At 43.1% G+C, this 19,674-nt stretch overlaps 1 protein-coding gene across 14 annotated transcripts in view; it reads right to left on the bottom strand.

Moving 5' to 3' along the window:
• The window catches only part of CMIP (c-Maf inducing protein), a 123,094-nt gene that overhangs the window by 3,490 nt on the left and 99,930 nt on the right, over positions 1-19,674 (bottom strand). For all 14 annotated transcript variants that reach the window (XM_040707166.2, XM_423491.8, XM_046899729.1 and 11 more), the window contains 11 exons: positions 19,227-19,580; positions 11,708-11,773; positions 10,849-10,875; positions 10,321-10,369; positions 8,741-8,848; positions 6,854-6,970; positions 5,405-5,545; positions 4,522-4,569; positions 3,607-3,753; positions 2,058-2,163; positions 986-1,056 (listed from right to left, as the gene is read on the bottom strand). In XM_040707166.2, the coding sequence (XP_040563100.1) occupies positions 986-1,056; positions 2,058-2,163; positions 3,607-3,753; positions 4,522-4,569; positions 5,405-5,545; positions 6,854-6,970; positions 8,741-8,848; positions 10,321-10,369; positions 10,849-10,875; positions 11,708-11,773; positions 19,227-19,580 (1,234 nt within the window). The remainder of the gene's footprint in view (positions 1-985; positions 1,057-2,057; positions 2,164-3,606; positions 3,754-4,521; positions 4,570-5,404; positions 5,546-6,853; positions 6,971-8,740; positions 8,849-10,320; positions 10,370-10,848; positions 10,876-11,707; positions 11,774-19,226; positions 19,581-19,674) is intronic.

The following is a 19,674-nucleotide window of genomic DNA, read 5'->3' as shown; positions in this document are numbered from 1 at the left end:
ACTTCATCTTGAAAAATCAGTGCTCGCAACATTGCAACTGAGTCTCTGGGGAAGACAGGGCTCCACAGCCAGAACATTTGCAGTGGATTTTGAAAGCAGAGCAGTTTCAGGACCTGCCACAGGTTTGAAGCTCAACCCAAGGCTGTGACCTTTTTGAGCAAACCTGGCACAATCTCAGGTTTCAACACACAAGACAACATAATTTAGAGTTTCATCTTGAGCACTCAGGTTGATAAGGTAAGAGATGTGACTCATGTAACACCAGAGTGAAGAAAAAGTCCATGGGAAATCACGAAAGCCAACACATCTCAGTCAGTCTTTGCCTGAAACCACCTGGGGCCGTTTCCCTCTCACAGCTATGTTCTTGTTCTTTACCATCTCACTGAAGCAGCTGTAAATTCGCGGTACAAATGATAACACCAGACTTCTCACATGTCACACCCAAAGGAACCAGGCACATGTGCAGATGTTTCTGTTTAAAGCACAGTTCTAGTTCAAGAGGTGTCAAGATTAACTTGAACCTTCCCCAGTGTCTTTCATTCCCTCTGTGCATTGTGAATCAAAGCTCTGCAATGCTCTTCATCAACATTACTTCTGTTCCTGCTAATAGCATAGAAGACGACTTTGGAGGTGTGCACCAGATTTCCCTCTTTATGCATCCTCACTGGAAACAACCATTATGCTCTTACTTATTAAAATTTATAGCTCTGGCAAAAAAAGAACTTGGCTTTTGCTCCCGATTCTACATAAACACTCATTGACTCAACAGACTAAACACTCCCTGAGTCCATGAAAGCCAGCAACCTCAGGACGCAGCCTTCAGTCGTTATCCCCCCAAAATAATCCGCTCCTTCCTCTTCAGATGATGGCCACACAACTCATGCCACCAGACCAGTGCTCTCTGTGCTAGGCACTACCAACACGCACTTGCCAAGTCTCCTGGGCAAGCTACTGCTCATCTGTAGCAGACGGAAGTCAGAAATACCTTGAGATCTTCATAGGTATCTGCTGAAAGTTTGGTGCTGTTCATGTTTAAACTACACAGGCTCTTCATGGCTAAAAGAGAAAATACACAGATATTTAGGATCATGCTGCATCTTCTTAAAATACCAGTTTTACTGTAGGCCAAAGCATAAACAAAGCATGACTATGTGCAGCAGCCTCAGAAAAAGCTAAATAGCATAAAATATAGAATACAAATGGATAAGCAGCTGCTTGGGCCCTCATCCAGGAAAAAGTCCCTACTTAGGAAGGGCTATGAAGCATTTGCTTAAGGCTGCTGACTTCAAAGGAGTTCAAGGAACTTCTCATCATCAGTTTCCTGCACGTTATTCTGAGCAGTACCCGTTTGCAGTGCTCTGCTTGTTGAGCACAGGGGGCACGCTGGTCCAGCAGCCCTTCACCCCCCGACCTACTTCCATTTTGGGCTCCAATACTCAGTGGAATAGTTTCCTAAGAGGAGCTGTATCTACTGGCCTGTCTGGCATGTCTGTGTAAGATCAAGCCTATTAAAGGAGCTCTTTAAACCCAGTAGGAGAGGTTTATAATTCACCGCTGGACATAGGAAAGAGTCTTATTCTGGCACATGATGCAGCACTTGGTACAGAGGGGAATCCTGAATGTTGCTTAGACGACCCCACTCTGCCTTGCCCTACTTAGCTCTGATATTAAACCGCATGAGAACAGCCTGAGCCTCACCTCTTCAAAAAGAAGGAGCAAAACATGTCAGAGATGTGGAAGCTGCTGCACACAGCCGCTAAACTCATTAGAAAGATGGTCTGTGGCTCCTGCCCAGAGCAGGGAGCGTGAAAATGGCTGGGAAGTCCCAGGGCAACAGGTCATGTTGCGAGATCGAGACAAATGACATCAATACAGCTCGAGGCAAGAGGGAGAGTACACTCTGGGACAGAAAAAATAAAACCACAAAGCACCACAGCGGGCTCAGACGGCAGCGCTCCTTTCCTTGCCTGCAGCCAACAACTAAAGCTGCTGTCTGAACCACGTGAATTCCCCCGCACCCATGTGGCTTTCATCCACAGCTCGCTTTGGTCACTTACAACTGAGGGCCAGCAGCCCGGCATCCGTGACAGGAGTCTCACACAGGTTGAGCACTTGCAGCATCGTGAGGTGTTCAGACAGGAGCCGCAGCCCTGCGTCTCCAAACTGCAGGGGCAAGCAAAGCTGTGTTCAAACAGTGCACGGACATCAATGTGCAGACAACGCACACTCAGAACTGGGGCCGAGCTCAGGTTGTTTACCTGAGTCTCCAGCAACAGGAGAGAAAGCGAATAGTTCTATTCGTATTTTGTGGATGGGGAATAGGAAAATTAACTTGTGCATGGTTGCAAATAATTGTTGTGGGTTTGCATACAGGTCTACTTAGTCGCAACCCAGCGCTCAACCACAGGACACCATTTAATTAGAGCAGTGCCTCTGAAGTCAGGAGTTTGTATGAGGGCTCCCACCCAGGCTACACAAGATGGCTACGGCAGTCCCAGCCAGTTCCCAACCACATCACAAAAAGCATAAAAGGCAAGTGGTATTAATTAGCTATTTTGGTCTCAAGAACAATGTCCTATTGATTAGGAATTGTTCTACTGACCCACTTCGTTTCTGCCGGTTCTAAACTCTCGATTAATGGAAACCAGGATATCACAAAATAAAATGGAATCTCAACTCTTTTTTATCATACAAAATGCAGCTCTGTGCCAAGTGAAATCCAACTCAGTTTTCAGATGCAGAAGTTACACTGTCAGGACAAACCCGGAGGAGACAGATACGAGATAGGCTGAAAACTTGGAAGGAATCGCATTCTGCCTCTCACTCCCCGGACAAAAAGAGGAAATTTCTGAGGTACAAAAATAGTAAGGAAAACAAGGCAAGATATTTACATGACATTTCGGTGAAAAAAGTACTGCCCGTTGTGGCTGTGCTGGGAACGCTGATGTTTTCAGTAAGCACTACAAATAGGTGCTAACAGAAAAGGGGGAAAAACTCTCGAGGGGAGACCAGAGCCCAAAACCAGCAGGGACTGCAGAAGAACAAATTTACTTTAAAAAACTCTTTCCATTAACTGCTCAATGATTTATTCAGTTAAGCTGCCCTGCTTTTGCTTACAGAATAACTACATTCTCATGATAGTATTTATTCATTATTGGAGTTTATTTTCTCGCTGCGTTTAAAGAAATTTTAGTTGACCAGCATTCAGGTCCATTCACTGCCTACAGTGCACACAGACCGTCTGTTTTGCTCGAGCAGTTCAGCTGCACACTGATTTTGTGTGTTGTCTTTTTGCGTCCTGAATGGGTGAAAGCACAAACCCTTCTCAAACAAACAAACAGCAGTAGATGTACTGTAAAGTACACAGTACCAACAATGCCTACCTGGAGCTTCCAACCCAAGACAAATGCAATCCTTTAATAATTAAAACTAAATTAAAATTTAAAAGACAGACCATTTTTTTACAGGCCCTGTAAAAACAGCATAAAGGCAAACTCATTCCAAGCTCTCACTCTTCACACATTTGTCTCATGCTGATGTAATGTGAAATTTCAGAATTAATCAGCACGGGTTCCCGCTCTGAGTTTCGGTCTGCAAAGCACTTACCTGGGTTGACCACAGGTTCAGCTGCTTGAGTGAAGGCAGTTTAATGAGGTGCTCAGCACAAGCACTTGTTACATTGGTAAAGGCCAGGCTGAGATTTTCCAAATTTCCAAAAGATCCCGAGCTTAGCAAGCGAGCCAGGTCTGCATCCTGAAAGCAAACAGCAGATTGATGAGCAAGATTACCAACTCCTCAGCCATCTGCAACCATCTGCAGTGGTGTCGCTGCTCCTGCTAACCAGCACGGGTTGCACAGTTCCACCACTTGTTTACAGCAACACAGAACCGCACAGAGAAGTTTCTGTTTGTTGGCAAGCAGCTGGGCCCTTGTGGCAGCATTGCTTCACACAGCCTGGGAAAAATGCATCCAGACAGTAGGACAGAAATCTTCTTGGAGTGTGTATCCTTACGAGACACCAAGGCATGAGTTTCAGAACTAATCCCAAAGATGAGCTTCTTAGCTTAATGCAGATGTCACTGCACATCCTTAGACCCACACTGCTCTGACACTCTGACATGCTACCTGAGTTTCAGTGCTCTGGGTTTACAATGCCCTTAAACTGCACCAGAGATGGACCTCTCTCAGAAGTCAGCGTGTAAATGTAGAACTGCACATTATTAAGTCTGCTTTTTTAAGTGCAAAATCTGGTTCTCAGATCTATATTTTGATTGAACCATACATTCCAAGCCCGTGCACCAGTGTAAACCTTACCACCTGCTGCTTGTACTGGCATTGCATGCTGCTGCAAGAACAGCAATGTGCCCTTGCTTGTGTAAACCCCAGTCATGTTGACAGAGCGAGTGGAAGGGCTCCTCTCTTGACTGACCAAAACCACCGTGCCACATGGCAAACATAAATCAAGTGTTTAAATATGGAAAGACAAAGCTTGTTTTTTTTTTACTGGCAAGATTGACTTACTGTGGACTTGGATGGCAGTGTTAACCTCGTGGGACCACCTTTTCTTTGCTGTAAGAGAGAAGATATTTTGGTCAAAGAGATTGCCAAACTACATTTCAGACCAACTGAAGCAGAGTGAGCTTTTCCCTAGAACGAACCCTGCTCTGATTTCAAAGCTCCCTTTCAGCCCTTCCACCCCTTCCCTGCTTTTTCTGCACCAACAGACTTTTCCTGTGCGTGCCAGATGCTTCCCAGGGGACTGCTACTAACCACAGCCAGTAGCCTTCATGCCATGGGTCAGCATCTCTGCTTCAGCCTCTGACTGTGCAGCTGATAAAATCATCTACTTCACTACATAAAACACATCCTTTACAGGCTGAAAGCAGGGGGTCGAAGAGGAGAAATACAAGCAAGAAAAAAGGAAGAGGAAGACCGCGGGTACATTTGCAGATGAAGTGCTAATGAGAGCAGATTTATCTTCTGTCTGTAGACTCTGCCTTTAAAATTAGGAAAAATTTGTGATGTGAACCTCAGTGAAATGTTCCGAATGTCAAAGCATTAAGAAATGCTGGTCAGGTCCAGGACCATTTGCTACTCACATGTCAAAAGGTGGCAGAATTTGACAAGCTGACTTATAAGATTTTAAGACAGCAGGATTTCACCCCTTTTCTTTCATGCAGATTCCAAGCAGCTTACTGAATATCAGTCAGAAATACAGTATGGGATCAGATGCTTTAGCAAATATCACACAGCATATACATTCACAATAGGATCCCCTGAACACTGCTCCCATCCTGTTGTTAACCAGGAATTTCACACCCTGCTTGTCTTTCTTTTGTACCTCCATTTCTGGAGAGAACAGACCACAACGTGCTATGGCAATACTGCATGCAGGGTGACATACCAGCTCTTTTAACTCCCTCTGCCTGTCACACAGCTGTTCATACATTCTCTTTCCCACGTCTGTGCTTTCCAGAGTAGAGATGATCTGGAGCTGGGTGTCATTATTATCGATGATGTTGTATTCCAGCATCAAACACAAAATCTAGCAGCAGAATGAAAGAAGAGCAGTCACTGCAGTGCTTGCATTCATTTTCTTCCAAATATCCTAATTAACCTGGGCATGCTAGTTTAAATGACTGTGCACGTTCTTAGAGGATGCATTATACAGGCTAAATTGGGAGGGATCTTAGCAACATTTACCAATTTCCCAATACAAGAAACAATTTTTTTCTTGTAAAGAATGCCCTCCAGTCTCTGAAAGTCACCCTATCTATCCTGGCTTCCATTAGTGCTCATTCCTTCTGACCAAGAGGCGCAATTACTTTGCATCAGTGCTGGAAGATGGCTTCATGCCACAGCCCTCATCAGAACAGGTACAATCGATTGGGTATTTCTCAGGTACACTGGCTGGACTGCCGAGTGGCAGATCTGGGATATTGTGCACGAGCAGTAGAGCCGAGCAGCCAGCCAAGTGCTGGATTTTCTGTTCCTAAGTGCTGGGCTTTCTGTACCCGCAGAGTGAGTGTGAAGTGCACCCAACCTACGATGGAGAGAGGTTTGAGAGGCTGAGTGAAAATGACATGGGGAGCTGAATGCTGCAGCCAGACACCCTCCATCACAGGGACAGTGCCCGATGCCCCAGAAGCGAGGCAGACCCCAGAGGATAACTGCAATGGGACACAACCTGCACTCTCTATGCTGCCCCTCATTTTCAGCTACTTATGTTGTTGAAGCTACGGAGGGAATAAAAACTTCCCATTTTAATTGCAGTTATTTTTTGATGAAGGTAAGTAACATTAAATTGTAAAAAGTTATGACTCCTTCCACCTAGTTAATCAATTTCTATTTCCCTTTGGCATTTATCAAGAAACTTCTCTGAAGGAATGCAAAAAATAGTATTTGCTATTAATGCAAGAAAAAATAACATATCCCAAACACTAAAAATACAAGTAAATAGTTTTGATAGATGCACTTTCTTTCAGTGCTGATTCTGCAGGTGGCAGGACGAGCACTGAGCATTCAGTCACAGAGAAGTCTCACTGCTCTGAATTCTGATCCCTTGCTGCAGCCTGTGCATTCGCTGCCATTTATTTCCCATCACTGTCTCTCCAACTGAATTACAGCAAACAATCCCTCTGTCCAGAAATTCCTGCACTCGCTTCTCATGTAATTCACACATATCTGTAGAGCAACAATATTTCACAACGCAACTGCCTGCTACTGTTGTTTGATATGACAGACTTGAACTCAGCTTCTCTAGTTCCATGGGATCTAATTCTGGGAAAGGCAGTGTGAAACTGAATCTGAATGCTGCTCATAAACCATATGATTACGTATGTTACGGGCTCACCTCTACCATCGTCTGGTTACCCCTCAAGGCCAGCAGCATGCAAGGTCCTAATTTATTTTCAGCCAGTGAAAGCAGAAACTTCTTTGTTTTATAGCAAGATCCCATTAGAATATGAACCTATTCGAGAAAGAAATAGCTTAAATTAGAGGTGTAAGCCTAAGAAACACATGTGCATCTAGAATGGACGCTGTTATGCACTCAAACAAACACAAGTATTTGTGACAAATAAAGAAAAGGAGGTCTTCACTGTTATTAGGGCTGCAGTTTCTTGGTAGCTGTATAGCTGACTGGAAGTCAGTTTTTGAATAAGGTAATGCCTGGAATGATGGGAGGGAGTGGGTAGCTTTCCTCTGCAAAGCAGCCCAGCTGACACAGCCTGATAAAATCTCTGCAGGAAACATCGGAGCAGCTGTGCAACTGTCCCCATCCCATCCCTAGCAACACGATGACCCCAGCTCCAGGGGAACCACAGGAGAATTTGTTTTCCTAGCTGCTTGCAGCTCAGTTTCTCTGGAAATGCCAGCTGGAAATCAAGGGTTGTATGGGCTGTATGTAAAAATGGTGCTGGCAATCTGCAGGCTGAGCACTAGCCTTGGGAAAGGAGTGGTGATGGATAAAATCATTTCTCAAAGCGAACAAAAGGAAACTGGTGAGGAAAGGAAGAAGTCCCCAGTGAAAATCCAGCAATCCTCGGCCCTATGTTCCTCTAAGGCAGAACTTCATTTGCTTTACCTGGGCCATTATCTTCCTTTCCCTTTTGCTTTATTTGCCCTGAAAGGGAAGACATGCTGAGAAAACCTCCTCAGGAAGACTCCTACCTGACAAAAGTGTTCTGCAGACACTCTCCCAGCACCAGAAAACACCGGAAGATATCGCATAGGGACACCTATTGCTGAAATGCAAAGCTGCTCCTACAAATCGAAGTCTCATCTTACAAGAGGATGGCAATGTCCTTTCCCGTTTAAAAACCCTAGAGATTAATTTCAGAAGATTTTGGGTTCCCAGCTGAAATTTCCATTTTATGGCCCAGGTGGCTGATTCACCAGCCTGCTGGCAGAACACAACGTGTAGTTTCCAGTGACCTGGGCACTAAGAGGTCCACCACGTAGACTACATACCAGTACCCCTCTACAAAGAGATTGTAAATCATGTTCCTTGGTCCACCGTATTGCCTGGGCTATGTTCAGTACTACTGAAAATACCACAGTCATTCCATGACGAGGTCAATTCTAAAGAAGATCAAGTGCTATCATGCAATTCTTCTTCCTTATGGCTTCATTACCAGCATTACCAAGAAGGCCTTTAGAAGAACACCTTTAAGAAGGTAAGCTTCAAGCTAAAAAAGATTTTATTTTATGCAGTCATCATCATTTAGATTTTCGGAGGTTTTCTTAAGTGATGGAAAATACTGATGCTAAGATTAATAGAAGGCCCATCTCAGAACAGGATGTTTTTCAAATTTTATGATTAGTCATTAGCAGCTCTTTAAGTATTTATCAGCATCTCTGCAAAGGGCACAGAATACTGCATATTAATGTATGTTAGCATTGTGCTTTCTCATGCACACCACCTCCTGATGCTTATAAATATCTTGGACCACAAAAGCTCTCAGGAGAAATGATTTAGTTCTGGAGACTTTTTTTTTTTTCCCAAACATAGGAAGACATAGAATCAGTGAAAACAGATGAACCCTTTTGTGAACAGTCTTTGCCCACTCTTTCATAGGTAACTGATCAATCTGAATTTAAGAGAACAGACAGACTTGTCCTAAAATGTTCAGTATGACTTATATTTTTTTTAAATGCAAGTACAACTTTTTATTGCCAGCTATGCATTACCTACTTACTGCAAAGAAGTTACTAAACCCGTGTTATTGCAGACACGTACCATACTGGCAAACAGCTCTCCATCATCATCACATGCCACTCCTCCAGGGCTGTAGAGCTGGAACCAGCCATCTTTGCCAGCCCGCACACTCAGCAAACACGAGTGGACCTGCCAAAAAGCAAAGACACTGGGAAGGTTACAGACCTGTCAACCATCACCAGTGTCTCCCACGCTGCACCAACAGAGGTAACCCTGCCAACCTGGGATCTACTGGAAGTTTCATGGTTAATACCACAATTTACACAATAGGAAGTCTTCAGTCACAGAAACCCTTTTTTTTTTCCACTATAGAAGGAGCGAAGCTACGTCATTGTTAACTGCACACCCTCTTTCATTTGCTGTACAGAAATCAAACACAAAATGGCTCTAATCTAGAACAGCTCCTTTTACCTGGGAAAAAGAAATGCAGCAAGGAAGAAAAAAGACACAACCTAGACTTCTGAGCTTCTGCCATTCTCCCCTTGTTCTCCCAGCATGTGTGTCTACACTTCTGACGTGATACAAATACCAAATGCAGTGGTTGATGGCTTGCTCATTCCAATCACGTACAGTTCTCATTATTCCTGCTGTAATAAGACTTATCAGAGTCAAGATGAAGGAAGCCAACACATAAAATGCAACAGGAATATGTAAGGTGGAAGTTGTGCAGAAGAACTGGCACATACAAACTGGTGTACAATCATTTGTCTAAATTTGGCCAACTAGAATGATTACTATATCTACTCTCACATTTTAAAGGAAGTATCAACATGAAGCTTTCTTCCTTTTTTTTTTTTTTTTTTTTTTCCCCTCTGAAGGGACACAGAAATTATGTTCTAATTTCTGAGGAGGTGGGGGTAAAGTCCATGCACCCTTACTTGGGCATGCAATGGTAGAGAGATGAAATCCTGATGCCGTTCTAAAACAAGAAGGTCCTACTTATCCAACACAGGTGACTGTTACTCACAAAAACTGAATCAATGAACACATTGAGTCTGGGCCATGATGACAGTGCAGGCTCCTCACCCACAGTTCAGGGGAGCTTTCTTTCCTTTGTGCTGACACCAAAAATTAATGCAGATGAGACGTTCTCTCTGATTCAGCCAAAGCTGCTCACGTTAAACAGGTTACACGTGTAGCTAGGAAGCAGTCAGCCACCAAGAGCTTACAGCTACACACTCATCCCAGTAACATGCCTCCTACCCTCTTTCTCCTGCTGATTTATGAGAATTACGGTCATTTGCACACAATGTAACTTAAAAACAGCTAAGTAAAACCTGTCATTTTTTGAGCTGTATGGATCCATTCATTTTGCTTCCCTTTTTCATATGGAAGGTGAAAAACTGGGAGAGAATCAAGTGACTGGTTGCAGATTACTGCAGAGCAAGGACATTAACTGAGCTCAGGCAAAAAGGTCATAAATATATGTTTACACATAAGACAAGAAACCATTCACAGAACAGTATCTCCTGAGTAGGAATGTCCCTGAGACCCTCAAGCACAGCAAAACCACACATGTTCAGAAACGGACTACTTAAGGAAGGATCTTCTGAACGAGATCCCTCCAATTAATGCTCTGGATAAATGGGCAGTAAACTTACTTCTTGTCTTGGGTCTTCTGCAAATCTCTGAATCACATATTTCAGCTCTCTGCAAAAGAGAAAAAAAAAAAAAGGACTGTAAAAGGACAAGTATAGGCAGCTGTTGCTTGCAGTATTCACACAAGTGTCACAGCTCCCGTGGATTACTCTTTACATGATATATATTCATGTACTTTAGAGAGATAAAAGTCAAACTGTTTCCACAGGAAGGAAATATGAAGTCTGAAAGTGATTACCAAGAAGAGAGTCTATTCAAAATAGTCTAGCAAGGCTTTCAGAGATGTGCAGTGACAAACTGGTTTGTAAATTCTATCAGAATCCAGTGTCTTTAGTCCTTGGGCTCCTGCTGTCACAGTAAATTACAAAGAAAAGTACATCTTTTTATTGCTAACAGAACATGCTCACAGCACCACACAGATAAAGAACTTCAGAGATACAATATTGAATAATACATCACTACTGTTATTGACTAGAACAAGCTTTTTAAATAATTGCTCCCCTTAACAAAACAAACAAGCATCAACTTACTTCGTGAATTTCTCATGTGCAAGTGCCCTGAAATTTAAAACAGAAAGGTATGAGGATTTGGGAAGAGGAAGGGGGAAAAACAAAACAAAACAAAAGACTCTTTTCAGTTCATTCTGGATAATAAAAGGACTTACTGGGCAACCACAATACAAAAGGCAAAAAGAATGATCTTTCCAAAAAAGATCAGGTAAAGCGTCCTTCCATTACCATCAGAGGGACCTTAGGGTCAGAAGGAATCAAACAGAAGACTAACCAACCAGCTACGTAATTATAAACAGAATTTTGGCTACCTCCAACAGCCAGGTGAATACTTAAATTGCAATTCAATTATAGTATGGTCACACCTAATTAACATCATACATCAGGAAAACAATTAATGGTCATTCTGTGAAGTGTTTTGCTCATGGTGTGGCTTACAGCTCTCCCAGGGCTCAAATTTAACTTGGGTAAATCATGCCTCTGTTGCCTACTTCCAAGCTCTCACTGTAGCCCAGGTAACCTGGCACAGAGGATTAGACCTCTCTGATTCAAGACATTAGGTCATTAGGGGATGTGATAAGCCAGCAAATTGTACAATTATAGGTTGTAATGTTTGTCTGCGGAGGTCTGCATTTTATGAACACTACTGCTCATTAATAGGTTTCTGAGGGAGCCAGGCTGATCCGTAGGGTAGCTTCTTCATATAATGCAAAGTATAAATGATACAAGTCTCTGTGACGCCAGTAAAGCATCTTCCTCTACTACACCTCTCACTTAGCCCTCCTCCTCACCAGCTCTCCTTCCTTCCTTGTCTGTTAACCATTTTGCTCTTCAGGATGCTCTTAGAGAAGTGAGAATGGGGAAGACAGAACAAACTTACTCCTTGGGAAACGGGATAGGTTGAAGCAAGCTGGCCAGGGCTGGTCTCCAGTCATCATAGTCTGACCTGAAAAAGGAACATTCTTCTTAATAAGATAGCATATATGGAACATGGTTTGTCAACAGTTGGTTTGAGGAGTAAAAACCATCTTATTGCAGGCACTAACAACTCTTCTGCTGTAGTGAGACACTCCAAAGATCTGCGGTGACATTTCCCTTTCCATTTTCAGCACATTCTCCACTGAGGCACAATAAATCTGGTATTTACAATGACCTCCAGAGAGGTCTTCTTTATGTCAACTTAAAGACATTTGCTGTTTATGAAACCTGTTGGCATTTAATCACTAAGTAATACTTTCATCTAAGTTGGTGCAGCAATTACCAGCCCGTTGCTATTTACAGCTCTGCTCTGCATTTAATTAGAATTTCTTTTGCTTCTAGCAATAAGTCCAGTTGTGGAAACAAAGATAATCCCCCATTTCTGACCTACAGATACCACATACAATTTTACGGTCTGATTTATAAACTAATTGCACGACACACATCTAGTACTACTTTCTTTTGTATGCTTTTACTCAGAACTTTTCCAAAGATTGCTGTGCACATTTACAAGCCATTAACCTTTTTGTCCTCCTGCTTCAAAAACACTGTTACTATATTCCTGCACGCACAGCAATACGCAAGAAAAAATGGGCAGCATCCCTGTTATAGTAACCAGAGCATGGGAGAAGGGTACGATGGGAGACGGGGAAGATGGGGGGAGAGGAAAGAACATGGCACAAGGGAACAGGTCAGTTTAAACAGGACAGAGCCCTTTGCTCAGCTGAGAGGATATGAGAGAAGGAAGCACTGCCAAAATTAAGAGTGAAAGGGGACAGATGGGGATAACCACTGCAGAGGGCTCAGGCCAAAGGACCCCAGAAGGGATGTCTCTGGTGTGTTAGCACCATAGCTGCCAGCTGACGCACTGTGTATTATTCTCTGCTTTCAATATACAGGATTGCCCTTCTAGGAGGAGCTATCCCTAAGGGGATGCTTGCCTGACATAGGGCAAAGAGAACATCCAGTTTTACAGCACACACTGGGCAGTGTGGAGTGGCCTGGCAGCACATCATCTCATGCGGTGAAATACTTTGGAATGGCTGTAGAAGGTAGTTCAGTAGATCCTCCAGTCTCCTCTCACTGCTGCTACCCCTTGGATTTCAGCTTCCAAAGCTAGCTTATTGGCTGCAGCTCGCTGCAAACTTGGCACAGAAGTATGATGTTTCTTTAGGAAGGAACGAAGCGTAATGTTCTCAAATGGACGGTACAACTGATAACATTAGAAACAGGCAACATATGCACAGGAACCATTCCAAAATGATGCATTTTTTGCAAGGAGAAGGTTCTAGATGGATGCATTTCCAAAAGTCTCATCCACTTTTTGAATCAGATGAAACTGATCTCCTAAACTAAAACAGGTTAATACACATGATGTTGGATAGTTCACCAAGGCACGTTCATGGACACAAAGACAATTTATGTGCCTGGGGATTGTATTCTTATGAAGCAACAGACAGAGACATTTTATTTGAAGGAATAACTGGCATTTGAAAAGTCAATCAGAGAAGCAATTATCGCTTGCCCAAGAGTGGCATGACTCCAGGTTACAAAAACATATAACATCTCATGCAAGTAACCAATTCACAAGAACAGCTAGGATCTGAGAGTAGCTTATTATATTAAAAAGGAGATGAATGCTGTACAAAAGCACTGTAGGATGAGTTAGCTTTTTGTTCTCACTACTCTACAGAAGTTCTAAGTTCAATGCATGCACTTTTATTTCCCATGCCATTTGCAACTGATTGCCTTTCAGTAGCTATCTGTAGCAAACAGCCCTGCCCTTTTCACAGGTGCTTTCTGAGACAATTCAAGCATGTAATTTCCCACCCTCCTCCTGAAACTCCTCTGCTAACAGGCCAACAATGACACCATCGTGTTGAGTTGAGGGGTTGTCACTTCCTCCAGCTGCACTGCTTAAATGACCAGAAATGAGTTTAGGGACAAGGCTGGAGCTTTAAGGCAGTTGGACCAGCAGCTGAGGAGGCACTGGCGAGGCAAAAATCTCAGTGCTGGTTCTCCTCAAAACACCAAACAAATAACATCTGAGAATCTTGGCTATGCCCCCTGATAAATACAACTTGTTTATTTTCCTCTTGTTATCTTTAGCATTGGAGGGACCAAAGCATATTGCATGTCAAGCTACAGTAATCCAAAAAAAGAAACTTCATGCCCATGCCAGGCACTCTGAAAGCCATTTGAGCCTAATTTTCTCCTCCACCAAAAATTTTGTCCTCTGGTTTAAATTAGGAGTAACTCTGAATTACACCAACCTACAGCAAGCACTGATCTCTGAATCACATCATTCTTTCCAGGGGCAAAACCCCCCATTACCCACTTGAATAACTGAATAAGGTTGGAAGAGACCATTGAGATCACGTAGTCCAACCATCACTAGATGCTAAACAAACGCTGAAGATGACCAACTTTGTTTGGTGCCTCCAAGCAGCACAACACAAGGCAGGACTTCGTGACATGGGGCCATTTTTCCCACTTTGCCTGTGTAAAGGGAATGTCATGGAACACCTGCGGAGGTGCTGAGCCAGCAGCTCTAAGATGAGCTCTCTTGGGAATGGACTTCAGCTCCTGAGTTTGTGCCCTCGAAGAACTGACAAATCTGATGAACCCATTTTGTTATTATCGTTATTTTTTGAATATTCCTCCTAAAACAGCACCTGATTTCCCTCCAAAAACGACAGGTTTTTTTGTGGTTGATGCAGTGCAAATACCTTCACAGGTAGAATTTTGAGCAGGAGAGACCTGAATGTCAAAAGGTTGCACGAGAAAATTCAAAAGGTGCTCAAGGTGTTTCACATCACATGAAATAAAGCATCCACAAATCTCTCCTGAGATGCACTTTGAGGCTTAGCTCCTGCGACATCTCAGTTTAAGTGTTACACCACTAAAATTCCTCCCTGAGCAATCTGAAGAACCGTGATTAGTAATAATGGGAACCAATCAATTTTTCCTGTCTGCTCTTCAAAGGAAATTGCAACGAGCAGAAAAAAAAAGGCTGCTTTGTAATAGACCAACGCTGAGCGAAACGCTGCCGACAGAATTGGAAAGCATCACCCTGATGAGAGCCGGGAGTTATGTGCTACATCCATTTGCAGAGCAAAGCCAGTGAGAACCAACCACTGCGTATCTTCCTAGCAGAAGAAAGGAACAAAAGTGTCTCCTGTGGAAAATACAGAACTTGGTCACATGAGTGGGACCTGAACGAAAAATCTACACAACCTGTAATCCCTTCAATCTGTGCTAGGAAACATGAAACAAACACAGCACAAGAATAAAACTAAACTACTTATTAAAAGCCTACGGTGTTTCTCCTCCTCCCACCCATTCCCTTTTCAAAAACACTCTCTTTCTGTCTGCGCTCATCTCATCTGACTTCTCCTTTCATTTCAGACGGCTGCCTCTTTTGTCTTCTTTTCGGGCCCATTCAGAGCTCTAGCACATAGCAGAGGTGTTGGAAGCAGCAAGGGGAGCGCCATGGGTTTGCCCCAGCTGAGGAGCCTGGCCCAAAGGCTGTGCAGGAGGGGATGGAGCACAGAGATAAGGGGAGGGCTTGGAGAACAAAGCCCCCTTACAGCCCCTCCATGGGCGCCAAGTTGCGTGCTGACGCAGAGCTCAAACCCCATGGCCAGGCTTATGAACAGCCCTTCTGAAGGGACAGGACACAGTCTTGGCCAACCTGTCATGGCCTAATCCCCCTCCACAGCGAATTCACCTTCGGGCCATCGCTGATATCGCCCTGTCGACATCATACATTTTCTTTGCCAGGGATCACCTTTCACCAAAATGAAAACCTGCCCATATGTCATGTGCGGCACAAACAATCCAAAACATATTAGCAGCCCAGGGCAACCCTGATAAACATGACATAAGAGAATCCACTTGGGATATGCAGAGCATGCCCCTGACCTATTGGGGAATGCGGAGAAGGCAGGGGAAGCTCTGGCAGACGCTTGCATTTGGAAAGCTGTCAGTCTTATCGCCCAGAGACGGCAAGCCCCAAATCCTCTTTGTTTTTGGAGTATAATAAGGAAACATGGACCAACTACGTAGAAATAGCTCGTTTCTCTAGGTCGAGCGGCTTGGCAAGATCAGACATCTTTTAGGCAACTTCTTTGTTACTTGACAGTAAAAAGATGGTCACGTCCTCCAACACACGTGCCCCTGGGTCCAGCTCCTCTGAATCACACCGCATGAGGCTGAGCTCAGGCCTGGGGTGGGCAAACAGCCCCCTGGGTCCTCTGTTAATTAAAGCACCAAGTGCCATCTGTGGAGCTCTTCAGACCACCTGCAGGCTTTGGTGCTGCTAATCACTCCAGAGAAGAGGACACACAGCCTTGTTTACCATAAATTTCTCTAAGCACAGATGTGATGTTCAAGCCTAAGTTCCACTGTATACGAAATTCCCTAACGCACAGAAACGTTAACATTCAAGTAAGGAGCTGGGCAATGCTTAGCAGCTCTCAGATCCCCAGATTCAACATGAACAGAAAGATTTCAGTTAATTTAGTGCATTTTCTAAGCACCAATTTAAGACCGCAGCATTCAGGCTGGCATCAATAACCTTATCAGAGTCCAGACTGCATTAGGGGATATTGACACAGGAGTTTGATCCACTTCTGAGCGCAGGACAAAAATATTATGATCCACTAAAGACTGTCCCTCCTCTGCCAACATCTTTCCATCTATGATTTCATGTTTTCCCGTTGCATGCAATAGTTGTGTATTGTTACTCAACCACATTACAAAAGGTTCAAAGATACTTCCAGTGCTATGAAAACAGCCAAACAGCTGAATTCTCCAATCTGCACATTTAGCCTTCTGTGCAAAAAGTGAGCTCTTACAGTGGCTATTAAATAATTGCTGTTACATTTTAATCACTATTAGAAGCTTTCTATTCAAAAGTATGCATCGCGTAGGCGTGAGGTGAACAATAAGAAGTCCTCTGCTGAAGAAAACTGTTAAGAATTCTCATTTGCTAGACTCCCAATAATTAAAATCTGCCTAAATAAATTACTCCCTGCTGCCCTAAGTTAATTATGCAAAAAAGATACCATTGTTGGTGACTCTCTCGTTTTAATGATGATATTGAGTCAGACACCTAAAAGAACAATTAAATTCAATGCGAAGCAACTTATTTATGTTTGGCTTACCACTGTTATTAATAAGAACATTATTTTAGTGGCTGCCCGCTGAGAGCTCAGCTCCTGGATAGCTGTTGTTTTCATAATGAATGTTTTCTTCCTATTGGCATGATCTCCAACTCTCTTTCTTCAAATTCTCCATTTTTCAAAGTACAGTAACAGTATTTAGTATCTCAGAAAGGCTTTGTTCAAGAAGAGCTTGAGCAGGCAAAAAAATCAGCATCATAACAGGATTGTCTGGCATTTCTGTCAGTAAGTACTAGCCCTTCTACAGTGCTTTTCCAATGCTGTATTTAGTTTACCATTATATTGGTAATATAAATTGATGCACGTGAAAAAAGCAACTCATCTGAGATCTCCCAGTAAGCCAGCAGCAGAACCATGAGTGGAACTCATTTCTACATCAATGTTTTTGGGACAAAAAAAAAAAACAACAACTCGAAGGATGAATAGGAATGGAAGGGAACCTAAATCGGAGGAACTGTGACAATATATACCAGCCGTGGTTCTGGCTTAGACACTGCCTTGTATTTACACAGGTTGTGATTTCTTAAGCAGGGTGTGGGCCCCAGCAAGGCAGTCTAAGGGAAGTTGCATCAATTGTGATTGTGAAAATAAAAACTAAAAACACATTAAAAATTGTCTCGAGGTACGGAATGAAATAAAGAGCTCTTTGTGCAGGAAGTAATATGGGAATGGAGATCTGGCATATCAAACTTTTAAAATTTAGAGTGACTGTGAGGACGAACGTGCCTGTTTGTGAATTTGTTTATAAGCGTGTGTCAGCTGCATGATGAAACCAAAACCGTCGATGCTTAATGAGTCAGCATCCAAGCCAGCATCAGGACTGAAAGAGTTCATAGTGTTTATGGAAAACATCTAGAGTCATGGGGACGGGAATAAATACACAACATGTTTAATGCAGCACCTGGGTCTTGGTGCATGGAGACTTACAAAACCATTAGATAGAGGAAAGACAGATGCCGTGCAATTCTAAATGCTAACATTTTTAAAGGTAGAGGATAGGGTAAGGAAACAAAAATTATCCTTCAGCAGCTTCATGGTCAGGAATCTAATGGGAATGGTATCTTGGATTCACTTTTCCTATCTCCAACTCAGTGTGTGCTTACAAATGTATTTGCAAGACAACCCAGCACTGAGTGAAGTAATTACGCTAAAATTGGTGTCAAATATTTTGAAAAAACTGAAAATGTAGGAAAAAGCTTTCACAAAATCCTTCATTATGGCATTTGGACTTCGTGCAGTTCCTAGAGAACATACACCCAGGCTAGCACTTGACTTCAGTGTAGTCAAATACTCAACAGTTCATAGAGTCTGAATTTTACCCACTGTTGTGTAATATATAAAAAAATCAACCATTACTTCATTAAGCCTTCCGTTGTTTAAAAATCATTAAGGTTTGCCTATAGACATACTGCAGCTCAGTAGGAAAGCTGTATGTCAAAGCCAACAAAACTGTTTCGGGTTGTTTTCCTGCACGAACATATGTTCTATTACAAGTTTCTAATCTGCAGTCCACCTTCTGTGTTACTCCTTCATTTCATCTATTTATTTATCCAGGAGATAAACAAGCATTTCCCAGAGAACTTCGTATTTTACATTCCTCTTGAACATACGCAGAGGATTTGCCTCCCAGGAAACTATGGAGCCATCATATATTAAAGGTCATTTGAGCACTTGTTCATTATACAGGTTTGCTGTACCAAAGCAATCGATCAACAAACAGAGGATCTGTTATAACAGAAGTAAATTTGAGCAAGCCATAAAACTTCTACAAACACGCAAGGAGAATACCTAAATGACAAACACTGTCCTCATCCAGCTCCTGAAGAAGCCAAGGAAGCAGTGCTGCACATCAGTGCATGAGGCACATGCCTAACTTGGGTCTGTATATTTCAGCTTTGTCTCGGGCAATCCCAAGAGCCCTGGAGGAGATAAATGGATCTTTTATTTTGGTGGCTAAGAACAAAACAGAAACCACTGGCAACAATGTCCTGTCTTCTGTAACGTGCGTGAGGCTCACTGTACAAATAAGCTTTCCCTTTTCATCTTCCTAATGCTATTTTTAGAACATATTGGCAGTGCCAGATGTCTCTTTCAGAGGCTAGACTCCAGTGCTGGAGTTAGATTTATAACCGTGTGCTTCCTGGCCACAGATGTTGAAGATGAGAGGGCTGTGGGAAAAGCTCCCCCATTGCTAAGATGACATTGTTCAAAAAGCTGTTTAAAATAGTTACTCACAGCATCTTGAGTATTTCCACATAGCAGCCAAGGATCCTGTCTGCCTGGGCGCTCAGCTCAATGCTCATGGTGCTGCAGGTGGGACTGACCATCAAGCAGTCAATCAGGTTGGGCTCGCTGTCATTGCCCACGTTGGCTGTCATCTTCTGATTAGCCGTGTTGTTGCGCTCCACTTCCACGTGGATTTCATTCGAAGTGACAATGACTGGCTTGAGCCGGGATTCAGTCAAGGTAGCCTCCTGAGAGACCAGGTCAGGACTTGTGTGAAGAAGGCGGAGGGGGAGATTAGGCTTTCGGTCACACTGCTGCTGGCAGCCATTCCGAATTTCCTTCAGGCTTGGTGAATTGTCTCGACTGAATTTTAAGAATAAACAAATAATTTCAATAGCCAGACATAACAGTGGAGAGCGGGACAGACAGAGATACATGAAGAAGCCAAGATCTGTCG

This window comes from Gallus gallus, chromosome 11 (genome assembly GCF_016699485.2).
Source record: "Gallus gallus isolate bGalGal1 chromosome 11, bGalGal1.mat.broiler.GRCg7b, whole genome shotgun sequence".
NCBI lineage: Eukaryota > Metazoa > Chordata > Aves > Galliformes > Phasianidae > Gallus > Gallus gallus.
Note: the sequence above shows the minus strand (reverse complement) of the source record. Positions and strands in the feature narration are given on the sequence as shown.